The sequence below is a fragment of the Bidens hawaiensis genome, unplaced genomic scaffold, assembly GCF_021521415.1.
Source record: "Bidens hawaiensis isolate Kalapana, Puna unplaced genomic scaffold, B.hawaiensis_p1.1 tig00025625_1, whole genome shotgun sequence".
Classification (NCBI taxonomy): Eukaryota; Viridiplantae; Streptophyta; class Magnoliopsida; order Asterales; family Asteraceae; genus Bidens; species Bidens hawaiensis.
In genome coordinates, this window is record NW_027494103.1 from 16496 (window position 1) to 37623 (window position 21128).

The 21128-nt window shown below is 37.3% G+C and overlaps 1 protein-coding gene across 2 annotated transcripts; it reads right to left on the bottom strand.

Moving 5' to 3' along the window:
* Positions 1-6489: 6489 nt before the first annotated feature.
* LOC143571926 (uncharacterized) lies at positions 6490-10207 on the bottom strand. 2 transcript variants are annotated; one of them, XM_077057223.1, is made up of 14 exons: positions 9780-10207; positions 9493-9687; positions 9168-9419; positions 8977-9097; positions 8722-8897; positions 8371-8629; positions 8163-8297; positions 8048-8101; positions 7686-7978; positions 7461-7611; positions 7236-7386; positions 7069-7164; positions 6874-6982; positions 6490-6534 (listed from the first exon to the last, which is right to left on the bottom strand). In XM_077057223.1, the coding sequence occupies exons 2-6, from the start codon at positions 9535-9537 to the stop codon at positions 8477-8479; spliced, it is 747 nt and encodes a 248-aa protein (XP_076913338.1). In that variant the 5' UTR covers positions 9538-9687; positions 9780-10207; the 3' UTR covers positions 6490-6534; positions 6874-6982; positions 7069-7164; positions 7236-7386; positions 7461-7611; positions 7686-7978; positions 8048-8101; positions 8163-8297; positions 8371-8476. The 2 variants fall into 2 exon arrangements, with proteins under 2 accessions (XP_076913338.1, XP_076913339.1); XM_077057224.1 differs by having other exon boundaries at positions 8371-8897; positions 9168-9411.
* Positions 10208-21128: the final 10921 nt, after the last annotated feature.

The following is a 21128-nucleotide window of genomic DNA, read 5'->3' on the forward strand; positions in this document are numbered from 1 at the left end:
TAACGAATCGGAGACGAACTAGAGCTAGTTCGTCGTGCTCCCTTTAGCGAATTAACTAACGAACCACCCTTCAATTCGTTAAGTTCCCATAACAAACTAGGGTTAGGTCAGGGAATGTCAAAACATTCCCTGGCATTCTCTACCTCGTATTAACTTTTCCGGCACCGCCACCGGAAAACCGTGAACTCGTCAGAAAAACGAGTTTTACCGTTTTTCGTCCCGTTCGATCCAGATCTGAGCTAGGGTGACATCATAGGTTCGGTTTATACCAGATTCCACCCGGATCTCGTGACTTAAACGGTTTAACGGTGTTGGCTCGTCGTTTCGTGGCTATATCTAACGGTTAAGCTCATACAATATTAAACTATCATTACCTCGGGTCGGTGCTCGGATTCTTTCTTGGTTTCGGCTAGAGAAGGAGAGAACTAGAGAGAAAGCTTAAGTGTTTGTTTTGGTGGTGTATGGAATATGTGTAAATGAGGAATTAAATGGTGATTAAGGGTTTATATATTTATGGCTCATGGGCTTAAGCCCATGATCTTTCCTTCTTTCTTTCCTAACCCAAGTCCATAACCCATATCCGTTTACCCAACACTAGCTCAACTCGTATTCTATTTATCTACACCGATAACGACCCACTATAAAATAGACGAAATTTATTTTATTAATATAACCAAAAGTATGATGTTACAGACTACCTTTAGCCAATGAGGGCCGCTTACGGAGTATCATGCGTTACTTAGTTGGTCGTTAAAAAAAACATATAAAAGTAAATTATGATTCAACCTAAAATAATTTATTCAAACTTCAACTATTTAAAGCTCACTTATAATATACACCTGATTAAGATTTTATTCTGACCATCGTATATTAGAAAAAAAATCCCACTTACAAAAAATATGTTGGTGCGAAAAAAATCATAGTGCCCTTTTTGTCTATGTTGGTGGGTATCCATTTAGCCATAATTATTTATTTCTTTTTCTCTCATAGGAAGTAAGCAAAATATAAATCTGTATTAATAAATAATTGTTTTACTTAATAAAAAATATATAAACACATATCTTTTCCATATTTATTAACCGTCTGAAAAGTAGTGATGGCATCAAAACAAAACAAAGACAAATGACATCAAAACAAAACAAAGACAAATAGACAACAAGCTACATCACTACCATCTTTGAATTACAAAACTCAATCTTTTAAAAACTACACTGACTGATCTTTGAGTCATAACATTACTACATGGCCCCTTGAACCCGGTTAAGTAACTCCACAACTTCAGACGCGAGATGACCAAAAGTGTCAAAAACAAAAGGTATAAAAGCAGTTGATTGACCGTGAAACTATTACTCCCTAAGCCCACCAGAGAGTAAACCCTTATTAGATCCACACAAGTATGTTTTCCTCATATTTATCCAAACACCAAAAATGTCAGCCGATTAGAGAGAAGATCTTCCATCCGACGGGTTAGTCAAGAAATTAAAAGGTGCTTCTTTCTTAGAAAAATACTGGCCCGCCTGAATAAATAATCTTTAAATAGTTAGCACTTAGCATAAAAAAATTTAATAGTTTATTATTGGTTGAATACATACTTTTTATTTCAATTATTAATCATATATCTTTTGAAGAAATAGTTTATTCATAACATTGTATTGTTTTACCAATTCTTATATTTAGTTAAATATAGTATTTGTTTTTGACAATTATGACTAGATTCATGTATTTTGTATTCGGCATGAGTAGTGTGTAATCTTGAAAGCAATAATATTCACTAATTGTTCATAACCCGTAATATCAATCGAATAATTGAATTAAACAAATCCGGTTTTGTGAGTCGATGAAGGTTTGAAACTTGAGATTGGGTGATTGATTCTTTTTAAAATATAGGTTGGGTTAGTCACAGTAAATTGATACAAACCGAATCATAAATCAACTAATTCAAGAAAAAAAAAGGAATCCCGATCAATTCATCATTTTTCATTCATGATTCATAATAATGATATTGAAAATAATAATGATATTGAAAATAATAATGTAGGCAATAAGATATGAAATCCCAAAAAAACAACTACTAACTCTTAACTAACCACAAACACTTTGTAACTACGTAAAATAAATAAAAACATGAACTTAAATTAGGTGCATGGGCTACGTGCCATGGAGATCATGGGATAAAGGGCATGACACGTAACACGTATCTCTACTATATATAAAGAGTGAGTAAAGGACCTCTTAAAAGTTAAGAGGTCTAATAAATATTGCTAAGTTTACAAGTGTTAATGCATGTCTTAACTTATTTTTAAGGGTAAAGATGTCTTTCTATCAATATTTACATCTTGGCCCCTTAATTTTTATGAACTTTTACTATATAAACAATAATTATATTTTTGGCACATCAAGTAAAACCAACTACCCCTCATGATTTTTAAAAGATCATAACTATTTCATACGTTAATATTTAAAAAAAGAAACTACACCATAAAAACGAGAATTTTGTTCTCTTTAATTTGAGTATAGTAATGCTATACTTTGTAATTTTAAAAAATTCGCATGTTACACGAATACGATTTACGACCGACAACCGGGTTCTGGCAAGGCATTTAACATCGTCGGGTTACACCGACACTGGTTAAGCGTTTGATGTCGGGTTACATGCGTACCAACATCGGTTACGAGTCAGATGCCGCGTTACACACATGGCGACGTTAGATTTCATGCGTTCAAGCGCGGGTTACCCAGGTACCGAATCTGGTTACGCATCCGATGATGCATTATGCGTTTATGGTCGTCAAGTTACGCTCGTACCGGTAACAACTATGTGATCGATGTGCCTTCGTTACATGTGTATCGATATTGATTACAAGTTTGATATTGCTTTATGCGACAGATGTGGGTTTGTGTTCGTTCCAATGTTGGTTGACGCGCATAGCGAGCCTGACGCTCCTACTAACGTCGGGTTATGCGTGCCATATCAACCTATTCTGATCAGTTGGAAACTAACGCCACCTATTTCTAACCTGTTTGAAAATAACACCAACCCATTTTGACACGTACATAATCACGCAATATATGTTGCAATTTTGCATGCACATAATTACGCATAAAGAAAGATAACTGCACACCTTCTATGATAATTACACAACATATTTTCATAATCACGCGTGACTATAATCACACTTATTATACGCACAACACACCTAGGTATAAAGAAAATCATTTTTTTTTCTTTAAAAAATTAGTATAGCAAAAAAAAGTAGTTTGTTTTTTAGAAAAGAAAATACTTATGTAATTTTTTTTAAATGCTTGATTTTATGGTGTTGTTTTTTATATAATACTGTCGTGGAGAAAAGTTATCAATGTTTTAAAAGTTGAAGAATTATGCTTAATTTAGGTTCTCGTATAATGAGGAGAAAAATATAATTGCATATAAAGTTCAATAGTTTAAGTAAATACAAGTGTTAAAACACATTATAAATCTTATAAATAATTTATCTTTTTGTTTAACGTTACACATTTATTATTGTTTCTCTATCCATATGAATGGGGAAACAATATGGGAGAGACTATATATTCAATAAACACAAGTTCAGTCCTTATAACAAGCAACTGACTTACTCAACTTTTTGGTTAAGTAAAGTCTTAGAATTAATCCATCGACATGATTAAATTATATGTGTGATATTTATGATAATAAATTATAAAGTTGAGCCAAATTGAGTCAATGAGAAAACGTATGGTCCTCTTGCAAGATCTAATCGCATAACATGATACGTACACGAGACGATTATGTTAACAATACTTTATTGATATACGTTGTTGTTCATACATTACATAAGTTAAGCCTATAGAGAATTCGGCATGGTAACGTTACACGGAGAATAAATATGGCATTGATATGTACGTATATTCATTAGGAAATGCCTATTTATAAGCTACCCTCATTTGTTAAATATCACTAATGAATGAGGTCTCTCATTCGTTAGACACACCTAACGAATAAGGTTTCCCATAGAGAATGACCTCCCATTCGTTAAACATTCTCAATGAATGGACATTACATTAACGAATGAGCCTTCATTTGCTAAATCCCTTAGCGAATGAGCTTAATCTATAATGAATGGACCTCATTCGCTAAACATGCCTAGCGAATGAGCCATATTACATTAAACATAAAGACTAAACTACACTTAACTTATTCGATCAGCTGTGGACAACAAATCAAACACTAACAGTCAAGCATACCATCTCAAGTTTAATTTGAAACCTAGCCAATTCAGCTCGGAATGAAGTTCGAGCTAGCCCTGGTTTGGATTATATTAGCTCGTTAACAACCTTTAACTATTATTTGCTGCCGCATCGCGCGGTCACTCTACTAGTATGTCTAAATGGTTCGGTTGGTGCATCTGAGCTTTCTCTTTTTTTCTTATTTCTTTCATTGTTTGTTTGCTAACTTTAAATCGTTAGTTTGTATTGAGGTTTTAAAATTATATGAATATCATATATATTATTCCCAGATAGTATATAAATGTTCAATCTATATAACTTTTTATCAAAACCCGCAGAAATAGACGACAATCATTTTACTAAGAGATAGTGAAAAATTATATAGAAATAAAAACACATGATATAAAAGTTAAAAAAGAAAAGGTATAAATTACAAAATCTTAAATCTTTCTATTTACCTATATTGTAATAAAGTAAAATAATTGTAGTTATTTTTTTTGTTAATTCTCATAATTTTTTCCCCTTCAAAACTAAGATATTAATCGAAAGGTTCGGAATTTGGCAAATTGATTATTTTTCCCTCTACTATTAAAATATAAGAAAATATTATGAACACTTTCGACATGCCACCCATACCTATCAACGTTTCTAACTTTTATCAAATTTGAAATTTTTATGTGATCAGCATTAACTTTTCCTTCCATGGTAATCTGAACGTTATATGGGAAGCATGTCATGCAAAACTATGCTTAAATGAAACAAAATATTCATAAAATTAAATGGGATAACATGTTATTTTTTATGTTGTCATTATGACAAAGTTGAGAAGCCCCTGAAATTTCTCAAAAAGTTTTTCATGGTGTAGCTCAGAAAAACATAGTTCTTGAAAAATATTCGTCGTTATAATTTAATGTTCTCCTTTCCTTTCCTTCAATGGGTGGTAAATTGATAAATATATCAATAAAGGTAACACTCCTTCTATATTTAGACTGAGTGGTTATAACTACTCTCGTATGAGAAGTCTTATTTCCGAAATTGGTTCATAACCAAAATTCTTTCAATTATACATATATGGCATGAGAATGAAATTTTCAATATAAAGAAGTTTTATCGGGTACGGTTTTGCATGTGCGTATATTTTTATTAAGTTCATTTAAAAAAAAGTTATTCTGTGATAAATATAAAATCAGTTTATGCACACATAGTATAAATACAGGCATAAATGTAATACATTTTTTCATGTATGCTATGTAATTATCTGCTTTACTTGTAATTTTATAATTTAAATTATCCCGTGTGTGACACGAACTCTAAAAATAATATTTTAATAAAAAAATAACTTAGACACATGTCACTTGTAGATTCATTCATAGCCTAAATTTTCATATGAAATTAGTTTTCTATTTTAATGTAACATGTTTATGTCAGTGTAATTAAAACATATCAATTTATCATTTAGGAAACTAATAATTATCTAAATTATATGGATTCAATATATACGGGTATTTATGTTAATATAATCAAAATATTTTATAATCTGATCTACCTTTTTTAATAAGAATATTTATATACACTTTTGAGTGTAAAATAGGAATGTGCTAAAATCAAATGAGTGATATTTATAGGTCTATGATGATAAATACAAGGATTAATTATGAGGGTAAAGTTAATATACAAATGAAGACAGAAATGAGAAGTTTGAGAAGAATTTGTGACTACACAAAAACTTTTTAAAATAAATTCAAAAAAATAATAAAAAATCATATCTTAATATAAATAAAAAAAAATTTAAAAACTAAAATGTTTCTGTCATCATTCTCCACTAGTACAAATCTGATTTTTTGAGGTGGTGAAAATGATTTTATGAGGTGGTTTTTGAACCACCTCATAAAATAGTGCTTTATAAAATCACTTTCTTTTGAGGCGTTTATATGAACCACTGCAAAAAATTAAAATCACCGCCTCAAAAAAACACTCCGGTGAGGGTCACTACTATTATTTAAGACGGTTTGTGAACCACCTCAAAAAAACGCATTATCTAAGGCGTTTTTAAAGATCGTCTTAAAGTCCTTTTTCATTAAAAATAATAATTACTAAAAATAATAATTCATGAATAACAGATGCTTCCAACAAGCTTAATTTAAAAAATAACCATATCCATTACAACATTCACAATTTACATTAAATGTCATAACAAAAGAGTTAACATACTAAACTACAAAAACTACTAATCAACAAAACCTAGCTTCTGTTTTAAACAAGTAATAATGCCTTGATCCACCCGCTCCCGGCCGTTGATCGACAATTCATCTACAAATAACATAATGTAGTATTAATAAAATGGAACTTAAAAGATACCTCACGAGCAAACAAACAATATGAAACTTGCAACCTGTAACACGGGCCTGTAACCCATTTTCTCCCATTAAAACCCATAACCCTATATTCATTGTTACTATAATTTGGTAACCTATTTTTATACTTAGAACCCATAACCCATGTGAAAAGTAGGAACGCGTTTCAACATGACCGACGCATTTAAGGTCGGACACATCTTAAGTCTTAACCATCTTGTTTCAACCCACAACCCAATACTATGGACGTATTTTCTCCCGCACCCGTAAACCAAAATACATCAGTTTCACATACCCGAGTTCATATCCGGTTAGGAAAACATCTTACTAAGAAATTGTTGCACTGTGTCTAAGACCAATTCCCCAATCTCTTCTGTTGAAACCAAATCGTTTTGATTCCAAATCTAGAAATATAAACAAAAATTGATATAAAAAATATATATGTATAGTGCATTAGACATAGTATATAAAATATATACTAATAGCTTACAGTCTCAGGAAAAGTATGTTGATAAAAATTCACAAACTCTTGCATATGCTTTATCACCATAAACCCGCATTCCCAATATTGTTTTTGTTGTCGACACTGCATTTAGTTAACAATAATCTAATTTATGTACGCGCAAATAAATCAATAAAAAAAAAAAGAAAACATACCTTTACCATTTGCCAATCGAATGATAGCCCAAAAGCATTATCAATTGTAGAGGAAAGTTTGTATGAACCTTTATGTTTTCCTCTGTTCATAGAATCAACAATATATCCTTGTCGCTTTAAAGGACAAACAATAAATAGCGACCAATGGTTTCTACAAAAACGAATATTATAGAATATTTAAGCATGTATATGAATGTGTATGTATGTTGAAATAATATAAATAACCTGGCTACATATGGTGCAAGAAAAAACTGTTTGTCACGATGATGCAAAAATATGTCTATGATGTGTTGCTGAGCGTTAAGAGGATTTACCATTGATGTGCTCCGGATTAAAGAAAGCACATTTAGAATTCATGCCAGATTTATAAAAATCCCTTAAAAAAAGAAACAAATTGTTATTGTATCTAAAAATATTATTGAACCATAAAAATAAATAAAAAAAACTTACATAGCAAACCAATGTACGATGCTGAAATCAAGCCAATCATTGCAAAATAGCTGTAAAATTTCCACATATGGAATCGCCATAACAATCGTCTCACGATACATACCCGCAGGTGAAGAACTCTCAATGTAATGACGCTCACCCATGAACGTCTTTAAAGTTTCAGCCAATTCTTGAATTTCCAGACTCATCATCTTTATTTTTTTCCAAGAATCATCTACTTCAGGATCGATAAAACGATCTGGATATGGATCGGGAGCATGTGTAGTTGGCATTACTTGTTGCATCGTGGTTAACTAACAAACGATTATGAGCTCATTAGTACTCTTGTGGATCATTATTAAAAGAAGTTCTTAATTAATTACCATATTAGTAAAACTCGGCTGAAGATTGTCATTGCATGGATCGGCTTCAATAAACTAAAATAACAAACAATTTGTTATAATATAAACATATCAAACTAAACTAAATGTAAATTACCTGTGGTTTATATATTGAGCTCATTGCAAGATCACTTGTGTTTATTTGTGGCGAGACACGTCCATGACTTGAACTGGAACTCGGAGTCTTTCCCGAGGTGCTCATTGACTTGCGGGGTGCCTCTTTGCTAACAAGCTATCATTTAACAACAAAATTTTATAGTAACTATTGTTATACGAAAAAATAAATAATATTTATACAAATATACCTTTAATGCAAATCTTGGCCACATGACAAACTCATGAAGCATGTCTCCAACTTTTTCAATATTAGTAGTTCGTGAATCAGGAAGGATTGGCATTTTATCGCATCCTTCACACACACAATCTACCTGGACTTTTAACATAATCCTTGTTTAATTGCGATGTATGCAATAAGGTTTCTGAAGATGGCCATACTTTCCCTTTAGCCACAGTCATATTCAAACTAACATCATATGGAAACAATAGGTCACATCTTTTCAATTCCTACAAAAGCATACAACATTTTTTAATAAACAAATATCTGATACATGTGAGTGCACGCGCTCGCGTAAAAATAAATATATCTTATCAATTACCTCGATAGATGAATAATCAATAGACAAATCACCAGACGCATAACTAGATCCAGGAAAACTTGGGCTCGCGTCAACCCTTGGTACCGAGAATCTCTCATGGTTAGCAAATAGTCCCGCTTCACTTCTTATTAGTTTCCAACTACCTTTGAACAATCCTCCACGGACTTTTGTGGATCCTATCAATTCAATATCCAAAAGTACATCAATATGAATACAAACATTAAATAGAAAACTCATGTATATTAATGGTATTACCTATTACATTGGAAATTGTTCGTGTTCTACCCCCATGTTCAGGTCCCAAAACCCTTATTAGAGGATCATCCTTACCCTCGAAATAAGTGCCATCTTCTATCATTTTCTTCTCGGTACAGGCCTATACAAAAATAACAGTTAAACCAATCAACTATAGCTATATATAACTAAATAGATATATATTTATTCACCATTTCATTAATTGTTTCATGAGCATCAGATGGAAGTTCATATGAGTCAGTTCCTTTGATTTTTTTTGCTCTAGCCATTATATACGATTTAGTTCGTTCATCTCGTATATTTTTCAGATAATTTGGATATTTTGCAACAAGTAGCTGCCAAAGAGTATTAGCCTTTTCTCTCAAACCCGCATAACCGGTGCGTCCTAGACGGGCAACATTTTTGTTCGCTTTTGCACTTTCTTTGGCTTTATTACTTTTTGCCTTCTCACAAATCAACAAACTATTATTAATATTTGCAAACATATAAGTACACAAATAATAAGCATTTACGTACCAAAGATTCTTCGGTTGATTTTACTTTACAGAATTCCTTCCACATTGTAGCATCAAGAAATGGGTAATCACCAAAAGGTTCTGCCTCTTTTCTAACATACTTGGTAACAAGCTTGCTTCTAAAATTGGTACAATGTCTCTTCGCCTTTTTTAAAAAATAGTTTTTTGGCGCGTCGCTTTTAATATTCCAAGTCTCCTAAAAGGTTACAAAACAAAATGTTAAGCATGATAACTAACAAAACTTTGATATTTCTAATAATTTAAAATATTAAGAATTCAATACAATACCTTGGTTAGTAACCATAGTTCTTCCCACTGCTTGTCTTCGAATTTACTCGTCTAAATATAATACGGAAAATCGTATCTACATTGTGATCCGAACCATGACATTAATTTTGAACCAGCCTTGCCCAACGGCTTATTATTCTCATCATACTCAATATTAACATCCTCATCGTGTTTCTTTGAACATGATGCACAACCGCGTTGACCTCTTTTCCGCTTAGCCATAGTTTACTAATTAATCAATAACATAATCAAAGTTATTTAAGTAAAAAGAACAGATTAATAAACTAAAGAAAAACACATAAATACGTATTAAATCAAAACTTGGTAATAGTGTTTAGATTTTGCATGATTGTGCACAGTGTATCATTTGTAATTCTGTTTTATTGTATGATTCTCAGTATGCTAAGCTATGTATGCCTGAGATGTAGTGTACACATATTTTACTATATATATGAGCTCTAAGTCTTTAACAGAAAGCAACAAACTAACTACATGTGCAATCGATTAAAAAATTAACACAAAAACAACAGAGGACCACTTGAAATTATTAACTACTTTAAATATATCAACCTAATACTTAAAAATTAAGTTCGTATCTATGTTTTCGTCGATCTGTGTCAAACAATGAAACCGGTGGCGTTGATGCTCCAGAATGATTTCTATGGACTTCAACTGATAATGCGCTAGATGGGTGGGTGGTTTCTCATAGCAGGCGGGAACGATTAATTAGCTAGGGCTCGAAAGATTTTGATTTGCTTTCTTCATATTATAAATTAAAGATATGACTTGAAAATTATGATTTAATTTTGGGAATTAAAAGTTGTACTGAAATCAAAACAATAAACATAAAAATATACTCAAAACAAATAATCGAACGAAAGCTTCTTATCAGCCTCATCATTGTTTATCCTGCATAAGAATTATTATATCAATAAATTGGCTATATTTGAAATTTTATAAGAAAAAATGCATAATTTATATATATGCCATACCGTATTTTTCGATTTACGTGCTTTATCAACATATATTTCATCATTGTGATCAGATCAAAAGTATGTCTCGCCATTGTGTGTCCACTGCCGATTGAACACAAACAGAAATGGTGGTAGATCATCAAATTGGTCATATTCTTCCTCATCAACAACATTATCAACGCCAAGAATGTGCCGTTTACCTTGCAACACGATGTGGTATCTTTTTCTGCTCGGGTCATTAACAAAGAACACTTGTGTTACTAGTTTCGCGAGAATGAATGGTTCAGATGCATAACCTTCACTTGTAAGATCAACAAGTGTAAAACCATATTTGTCGACTTGTACACCTGTACATTTATTCACCCACTTACATTTTCTAAGAGGTATAATGAAAGAATAATAGTTCAGTTCCCAAATTTCTTCTATGATACCATAATAAGAGTTTTTTGGCGATTCTTAACAATCTATCATGATTCGTCCTATCGAATTCGGTCGTTGATGCTATTATTGTAACTCCACTATTCTGCACTGTACTTTTTTCATCCTGATCTTTGGTGTAAAATGTATAACCATTAATTTTGTACCCTATGTAGGATGTTACTTTAACATATGGGCCATGTACCAACCTTTTCACAGTTTGATCAACGTTAGCTAATGTTGTTACCTTTGTTTTAATCCAGCTAGAAAACTCTTTGTTATGCCTCTGAACATGCCACATTTCGTCCTTATCACGATATGTCGACCGTAATACGTTCATGTGTTCTTCAACAAATGGGTCAATACAAGTCATGTGCTTTAAGACTACTAAATGTGCAAGTTGTAAACGATCGTAAGTTGGGAAGAATGTTTTCATACCAACACCTCCGGCCCCTTCAAGTTTACCCGTGTGACAAGATTGAGGAACACCAATACTTTTGACACCTTCCAAATAACCTGTGCAGAATTCAATCGCCTCCTCTGAAGCATACCCCTCAACAATACTACCCTCGGGTCGATTACGATTTCTTACGTAATCTTTTAAGAAACCCATATATCTTTCAAAAGGGTACATGTAACGTAGAAATACAGGACCACAAGACTTGCTTTCTCCTACGATATGAGATACCAGATGAACCATCACATCAAAAAAGGACGGTGGGAAGTACATCTCAAGTTCACAGAGCGTGATGTAAACGTCTTTTTCCAATGCATCCAGCGTATCAGGATCAATAGATTTTGAGTGAATCGTGTTAAAAATCCAACAAAGCTTTGTGATTGTATTCCAAACGTTCTCTGGTAATGAACCACGAATTGCAATAGGAATCATATATGTCATCAATGTGACAACTGCCCAAATCCGACCCGACCCAGGTACCCGTTTTCGAATCCGATTCTTTTTATGATTTAAAATTTGATTATTAATCTTTGTAAAAATTAACATTAAATAAATCATATATATATATATATATATATATATATATATATATATATATTTATATTACTTACTAATAATAATAATTCCTTTCCGCCGTCCCGCCTCTTCTTCCCTCTTGTCGCCGTCCCGCCTCCCTTTTCTCTCTTGTCGCCGTCCCGCCTCCCTTTTCTCTCTTGTCGCCGTCCCGCCTCTTTTTCTCTCTTGTCGCCGTCCCGCCCCTCTGCTTAACCCTTAAGCCTTGAAACCTCTTTTTCTCTTAACTCTTTGCTTGTCCTTTGGTTCTTCCCGCCTAAGGATGTATGCGCAGCTCCACGCGCCAGACTCCTTACAAGGAAGCCTGCGCGAAGACCAACTGTTCCTGCAATACGCGAGGCAAACTGTTCCCGCAGCGCGCTAAGAATGGTAGTTCTTCCCGCGGCGCGCTAAGGGTTTTAGTTCTTCCCGCGGCGCGCTAAGAATTGTAGTTCTTCCCGCGACGCGCTAAGGATTATAGTTCTTCCCGCGGCGCGCTAAGAATTGTAGTTCTTCCCGCGACGCGCTAAGAATTGTTCTCTGTCTGCCTCCGCCCTCGCGCGCGCTCGAGTCTTCTCGCGCTAGACCTTAAGTCTTTTCTTCAGTTTAGGTCAGCTTGTATTCTTTTGAAATATCTTATCTTTTGTATGAGCACTGTAGGTCAGTTCCGACATCTGTCCGAAAAGCCACTTTCGGCGCAGCATGCGCACCAATCCTATTGGTTGACAGAAAAAGTGACTGACATAATCTTTTGAAATCTTCTTTTGCATGTCTTGAACAGTGTTTTATCTGACACCCCCCATGCTTTGTTTAGTAATCTGTCAGCTTTTCCCCATCCCCTGCAGCTGCCGGCTTATCTTTTAATATCTTTTGCTTTTGGTTTCTTGTACTTTTTAATATCTTTTGCTTGATTTGATAAGATCTTTTCCCCTTTTTAAGGGATTGTGTTCCCTAGGGTTTTCCTATAAATTAAGCTAAGTTTATTAACACTACACACACTACACTTAAGCACTCCCCAAATCTCTCTCCCTTTGCTCTCTGCCGTAGTTCCTCAGCAGCGCCACTCCTCTCTTTGCCTCCTTCTTCTCTTCTGTTCTGCCCAGATTCTCGGTAAATATAAATATATAGTTTGTTTTAATTTGTTTAACTAACAAAAATCGATACTTACTGCATATATTCAAGACATAAAAAACCAATAACCTCTTATTTATAGGTTAACTTGTGCTTGTTTAAAAGTTGGTTCTTGCATTATCTTTCAACACACCTTTTTCAGGTGAGTAATCTCGTACTTAATCCCCTTTTATTTTTAACGTTTTGGGATGTTCATGTGTTCGTACAACTTGAGTCTTAAACTTGTTTATGAAATTTATGTGCGCAAAACCCCATGTGTTATGGACGTTTACTTGGCTGTTTATTTGTATGTGTGACTCATTAACCGCTTTGACAGCCTATTCCGAAGTTTTCATGGATCCATTAGATGAACACGGGAGACCTATCGTTTACGGTTTTCTTGATTTGTTACACATGCACGTATGATTTCTTGTTTTTGTGCTCAATTGGGAGCACGGATTGAACTATGAGCTATGATCTTAGGCTTGATCACAATCTGATTACACCCTATGTTAAACCCCAGTTAAGCACATGTTGCGCGCAGTGTTTATTATCTATTTATATCTATTAAACTTGATTTCTCACCGACACGCAAGTGTTGACGTTTTATTTTAACACATGTTCAGGTTTGCTGTAGCTGCTTTTGGGAATCTCAAGGACACGTAGGATGTTTTCTTTTTCTTTGGACCTAGATTAAAATGTAACAAGACGAATTATGTTATTTGAATATTTTAAGTTATGATATGATTTATGTTACTTTACGATTCGTGTTCTGCGCGTGCGCAATGAAAATGTATTTATTAAATATTGACACCCAAATAGTGTCACGAGTAATGAAACAATACGTGGCGCCCCGATGTATAATCCGCCATCGGTCGGGGTGTTACAGATTGGTATCAGATCTCCGTGACTTTAGGATAGGTGGTTAGACGTAACGACCTAGAATACCTAAGAGTCCCTTTTCGCGCATGAGAAATATCTCATGTTTGCGCGCTAATTGTTAATTACTCGATATTTATAAAATATGCTTGCGCTTACGCAGCACATGATTTCATGTTTTATTCGCGATCTTTCGATTTTATTGTTAAATTTCAATTTATTTCTTTACTTGCATATTCGTTGGTTGTGGGGATTGAAAATCCGAGAAGTCATGGTGGTACATGAATAGTTGATTTTCAATTACCATTAACTTTATGTTTTAAATTGAAGATTTGAAAAGTCATGGTGATACATGAATTGTCAATCTCCAATATTCATTTACTCGATATTTTAAATTGAGAATTCGGAAAGTCATGGTGATGCATGAATTGCCGATTTTCAATTCGAATTTATTACCTGTATTAAGTTTGCATTTAATTCATATTTTATTTCAAAATTTGATAGCATTTAACTCCGTGAAACAAGCTTTACGACGATATACTTTGCGCTAAAACGAATTCCCATACCAAGATATTAACAAAAACTAAAACTTTTATAGAATGTCTCCGCTATCAGCTCGCCGTCATCAGATGAGAGAAGCCGCGCGCAGACGTAGGCAGCAACGTTCCCAGGAAATGGCCGCCGCAATAGCCCAAGCCTTAAACCAAAACAATACCAACCCCTCCGGATACAATATTAAATCCTTTAATGCGGGTAACCCTCCGAAATTCACAGGGCTTGAAGGAGCCACCGTAATGCTCCAATGGCTTGAGAAAATTGAGAACACCTTCCTCCATACCCAATGCCCTCCAGACCGACGAACCTTATACGCCTCAAGTGTCCTAGAATCAAGGGCGCTTACTTGGTGGAACGGAGTAGCTCACGCGCGTGGCGCAGAGGCTGCTTCTAGCATGCTCTGGGAGGAATTCAAGGAACTTTTTACTAGAGAATTCTGCCCTCCCAACGAAATAAAGCGCCTTGAGGAGGAATTTTGGAACTTGAAGCAGTACAGTGGTGAAGCGCGCGAGTACGCCATGCGCTTCCACGAACTAAGTTTGCTTGTCCCACACCTAGTTACCCCTTCCCGCCGAGCCATCGAGAAGTTTCTTGGGGGTCTCCCCATGGAAATTCAAGATTCTGTATGGGCCAGGAACCCAGCAACCCTCTCTGACGCCATCAAGTTGGCCGCTGTGCTCAGCGACAACCATGTCAGGGCAGGAACCCTGTTCCTGCGGGGAGCCGAGAAGACCAAACTCACCAAAACTGTCCCAGAACCAACAGAAACCAAGCCAGAACCCTCAAACCGTAACAACCTCAAGCGTAGGCGCAGACCCAATCATCAAGCCTATGCGCTTATCAACCCGCTCGTTGTCCAGCAACCCGCCTACCAACCTCTAGTATACGCTTCTAACCCACTGTCAACCTACCCAACACCCCCTGTAGTTCATAACTATGCCTTAACCAATCCCGCACTCCCTGCCCCGTCAACTAAGAAACCTTACACAGGAAACCAACCCTTTTGCCCAACCTGTAGACTTCACCATCCAACTCAAGTCCCGTGTCGACAATGTAACCGATGTGGCCGTACTGGTCACACTGCTGAGAACTGTAGAGTCCTTCCCGCCAACCCAATCGCGCAAACACCACCAACTTACCCGCTAAACCCACAACCAACATACCCTAATCCACGACCCAGGTCGTGCTATAACTGCGGTGACCCCAGTCATTTCCAGAACGCGTGCCCGAGACTGCAAGTACAAATTACCCAAGCTAATCCGGTTAACCAAATTTCAAACCAAGTGACGCGCGGACGAGCTTTTAATATAACCGCGCACCAAGCGCAAGCGAATAATGACGTGGTTAATGGTACATTTTTACTTAACGGACAATATGCATCTATGCTTTTTGATACTGGCGCCGATAGAAGTTTTATTTCTCGCGCATTTGAACAAAAACTTGCGCGACCGCGAAAGAACTTAAACGAAAACTTTTCAGTTGAATTGGCTAATGGTGAAACTATTTTAATAAACTCCGTGATCAAAGATTGCACGCTTAACCTTAATGAACATGATTTTCTAATCGACCTCATTCCCATGCCTCTTGGAAGTTTTGATGTGATTATTGGAATGGACTGGCTCTCGCAAAATCGCGCCGAAGTAATCTGCGCCAAGAAGTTGATTCACATTCCTCGGAAAAATGGTCAAGATCTTCATATCTACGGCGAGAAACCATCTAACGGTCTTAAACTTATGTCATGCACTGAAGCCCGGAGACTTTTGCGGAAGAAATGTGTAGCGTTCTTAGCTCATGTGGTCAAACCCGATGAAGGAAAGAAGAAACTTTCTGAAATCCCCATCGTGCGTGACTTTCCTGAAGTCTTTCCCGATGATCTTTCTGGTTTACCTCCCGCTCGGGAAGTCGAGTTTCGTGTTGATCTTGTCCCTGGTGCATCCCCCGTAGCCAAATCTCCTTATCGACTTGCACCCGCTGAAATGCAAGAATTGGCAAGTCAACTTCAAGAGTTGACCGATAAAGGATTCATTCGCCCTAGCTCTTCGCCATGGGGTGCTCCGGTGTTGTTCGTTAAAAAGAAAGACGGTTCGTTTCGCATGTGTATCGATTACCGCGAGCTGAACAAGCTCACCATTAAGAACCGGTATCCCTTACCGCGTATTGACGACCTCTTTGACCAACTCCAAGGTGCCTCTTGTTTCTCCAAAATCGATCTCCGTTCTGGCTATCACCAGTTGCGTATCCGCGAAGAGGATATTCCCAAGACTGCCTTTCGAACCCGCTACGGTCATTTTGAATTCTTGGTCATGCCCTTCGGTTTAACCAACGCACCCGCTGTTTTCATGGATCTAATGAACTGGGTGTGTAGATCTTTCTTGGACCGATTCGTGATCGTGTTTATCGATGACGTTCTGGTTTATTCCAAAACCAAGGCCGAGCATGGACAACATCTTCAGTTGATGTTGCAAAAGCTTCGAACCGAACAACTCTATGCCAAACTCTCCAAGTGTGAGTTTTGGTCGGATGAAGTACAGTTTCTTGGTCATGTTGTAAACAAGATGGGTATTCATGTCGACCCATCCAAGATTGAAGCAATCAAGAACTGGATTACACCGTCCACTCCTACCGAAATCCGTTCCTTTTTGGGCTTAGCTGGTTACTACCGGCGATTCATTTCGAACTTCTCAAAAATCGCCTTGCCTTTAACAGCATTAACGCACAAAGGCAAACCGTATGTTTGGGGCTCTAAGCAAGAAGAAGCCTTTCAAACGCTCAAGCAATTGTTGTGCGAAGCTCCTGTTCTAGCGTTACCTGAGGGTACTGACGACTTTGTCGTTTATTGCGATGCCTCCAACCAAGGTCTCGGTTATGTACTTATGCAACGAGGCAAGGTTATCGCTTACGCGTCTAGGCAACTTAAAATTCATGAAAAGAATTATACGACTCACGACCTCGAACTTGGTGCAGTTGTATTTGCCTTAAAAATCTGGAGACACTACCTCTATGGGACTAAGTGTATCATATACACAGACCATAAAAGCCTTCAGCACATTTTTGATCAAAAGGAACTTAACATGAGGCAACGCCGATGGAACGAACTCATCAGCGATTACGATTGTGAGATCCGATATCACCCTGGAAAGGCTAATGTGGTAGCCGATGCGCTCAGCCGCAAGCCCAGCCAACTCAACTGTATCTTGCCGCGCACGCAGCTTCGTTTCGCGCCGATCCAAAACGATCTTGAATCGCGCATTCGCGACGCGCAGCGCGCATCGATCAGCAAAGGCAACCTACGCGCCGAGTTAGCGTGTGGTGCAGAAGCACATCTAGTCCCTAACTTGAATGGAATTCTCTGTTATCTCAATCGCATCTGGATCCCCAATGATGAGAATCTTCGCTCTGTCATACTGAGTGAAGCGCACAAAACTCGGTATTCCATTCATCCTGGTGCTGACAAAATGTACAAAGATTTGCGCCTTTCTTATTGGTGGCCTGGTATGAAAAAGGATATTGCTGTGTTCGTAGCTAAATGCCTAACTTGTTCTAAGGTAAAAGCTGAACATCAACGCCCATCTGGTTTACTCGAACAACCTGAAATTCCTACGTGGAAATGGGAAAGTATAGCAATGGACTTTATCACCAAGTTACCCTTGACCGCAAGCAAACATGATAGCATTTGGGTAATAGTGGATCGATTGACCAAGTCTGCCCACTTTCTGCCCATTCGTGAAACCTACCGTGTTGAACAACTTGCGCATCTATATGTTAAAGAAATTGTCTGCCGTCATGGTACTCCCTTGAGCATCATATCCGATCGCGATGGCCGTTTTATATCTCGCTTTTGGAAATCTCTCCAATCTGCGTTAGGAACTCGTTTGGACATGAGTACTGCATATCATCCTCAGACTGACGGACAGTCTGAGCGAACCATCCAAACCCTTGAGGATATGCTTCGATCTTGTGTTCTTGATTTTGGAGGTAATTGGGATTCACACCTACCTCTGATCGAGTTCTCTTATAATAACAGCTATCATTCCAGCATCGGTATGGCCCCATTTGAAGCACTTTACAGTCGAAAGTGCCGCTCCCCGATTTGTTAGAGCGAAGTGGGTGAAGTTCAAATCACAGGACCCGAACTAGTTCAAGAGACAACCGATAAAATCGCCAAGATCCGTGATCATCTGCTGACTGCCAGAAGCCGACAGAAGAGTTACGCAGATCGCAGGCGGAAGCCTCTCGAATTTCTAGTTGGTGATCTTGTTCTCCTCAAAGTGTCGCCCTGGAAGGGTGTTGTCCGCTTTGGGAAGAAAGGTAAGCTTGCACCTCGTTATGTTGGACCATTCAAGATTCTTGCGAGGGTGGGAAAAGTTGCCTACAAACTGGACCTGCCGCCCGCGCTCAGCAATGTGCATCCAACTTTCCATGTATCCAATCTCAAGAAATGTTTAGCTGACGAGAACCTCCACATACCACTTGATGAAGTTCAAGTTGATGAGTCTATGCATTTCGTTGAGAAGCCTGTTGAGATTATGGATCGCGAGGTAAAGCAAACCAAGCGCAGTCGCATCCCTATTGTCAAAGTTCGTTGGCAGTCCAAGCGCGGAGCCGAGTTCACTTGGGAAAGGGAAGATCAAATGAAGATCAAGTACCCGCACCTTTTCTCTGCACATCCTACTTCGAGATAAATTTCGGGACGAAATTTCTTAAAGTAGGGGAGACTGTGACAACTGCCCAAATCCGACCCGACCCAGGTACCCGTTTTCGAATCCGATTCTTTTTATGATTTAAAATTTGATTATTAATCTTTGTAAAAATTAACATTAAATAAATCATATATATATATATATTTTTTTTATATTACTTACTAATAATAATAATTCCTTTCCGCCGTCCCGCCTCTTCTTCCCTCTTGTCGCCGTCCCGCCTCCCTTTTCTCTCTTGTCGCCGTCCCGCCTCCCTTTTCTCTCTTGTCGCCGTCCCGCCTCCCTTTTCTCTCTTGTCGCCGTCCCGCCTCTTTTTCTCTCTTGTCGCCGTCCCGCCCCTCTGCTTAACCCTTAAGCCTTGAAACCCCTTTTTCTCTTAACTCTTTGCTTGTCCTTTGGTTCTTCCCGCCTAAGGATGTCTGCGCAGCTCCACGCGCCAGACTCCTTACAAGGAAGCCTGCGCGAAGACCAACTGTTCCTGCGATACGCGAGGCAAACTGTTCCCGCAGCGCGCTAAGAATGGTAGTTCTTCCCGCGGCGCGCTAAGGATTTTAGTTCTTCCCGCGGCGCGCTAAGAATTGTAGTTCTTCCCGCGACGCGCTAAGGATTATAGTTCTTCCCGCGGCGCGCTAAGAATTGTAGTTCTTCCCGCGACGCGCTAAGAATTGTTCTCTGTCTGCCTCCGCCCTCGCGCTCGCTCGAGTCTTCTCGCGCTAGACCTTAAGTCTTTTCTTCAGTTTAGGTCAGCTTGTATTCTTTTGAAATATCTTATCTTTTGTATGAGCACTGTAGGTCAGTTCCGACATCTGTCCGAAAAGCCACTTTCGGCGCAGCATGCGCACCAATCCTATTGGTTGACAGAAAAAGTGACTGACATAATCTTTTGAAATCTTCTTTTGCATGTCTTGAACAGTGTTTTATCTGACACCCCCCATGCTTTGTTCTGTAATCTGTCAGCTTTTCCCCATCCCCTGCAGCTGCCGGCTTATCTTTTAATATCTTTTGCTTTTGGTTTCTTGTACTTTTTAATATCTTTTGCTTGATTTGATAAGATCTTTTCCCCTTTTTAAGGGATTGTGTTCCCTAGGGTTTTCCTATAAATTAAGCTAAGTTTATTAACACTACACACACTACACTTAAGCACTCCCCAAATCTCTCTCCCTTTGCTCTCTGCCGTAGTTCCTCAGCAGCGCCACTCCTCTCTTTGCCTCCTTCTTCTCTTCTGTTCTGCCCAGATTCTCGGTAAATATAAATATATAGTTTGTTTTAATTTGTTTAACTAACAAAAATCGATACTTACTGCATATATTCAAGACATAAAAAAACCAATAACCTCTTATTTATAGGTTAACTTGTGCTTGTTTAAAAGTTGGTTCTTGCATTATCTTTCAACACACCTTTTTCAGGTGAGTAATCTCGTACTTAATCCCCTTTTATTTTTAACGTTTTGGGATGTTCATGTGTTCGTACAACTTGAGTCTTAAACTTGTTTATGAAATTTATGTGCGCAAAACCCCATGTGTTATGGACGTTTACTTGGCTGTTTATTTGTATGTGTGACTCATTAACCGCTTTGACGGCCTATTCCGAAGTTTTCATGGATCCATTAGATGAACACGGGAGACCTATCGTTTACGGTTTTCTTGTTTTGTTACACATGCACGTATGATTTCTTGTTTTTGTGCTCAATTGGGAGCACGGATTG

Coding starts and splice junctions, on each gene's coding strand:
- LOC143571926 (XM_077057223.1), bottom strand. CDS start 9,537: ATGTGGAAGGAATTCTGTAAAGTAAAATCAACCGAAGAATCTTTG. Junction 9,420..9,492: donor AATCAACCGAAGAATCTTTG/GTACGTAAATGC, acceptor ATTTGTGAGAAG/GCAAAAAGTAATAAAGCCAA. Junction 8,630..8,721: donor TTGATTATTCATCTATCGAG/GTAATTGATAAG, acceptor ATGCTTTTGTAG/GAATTGAAAAGATGTGACCT.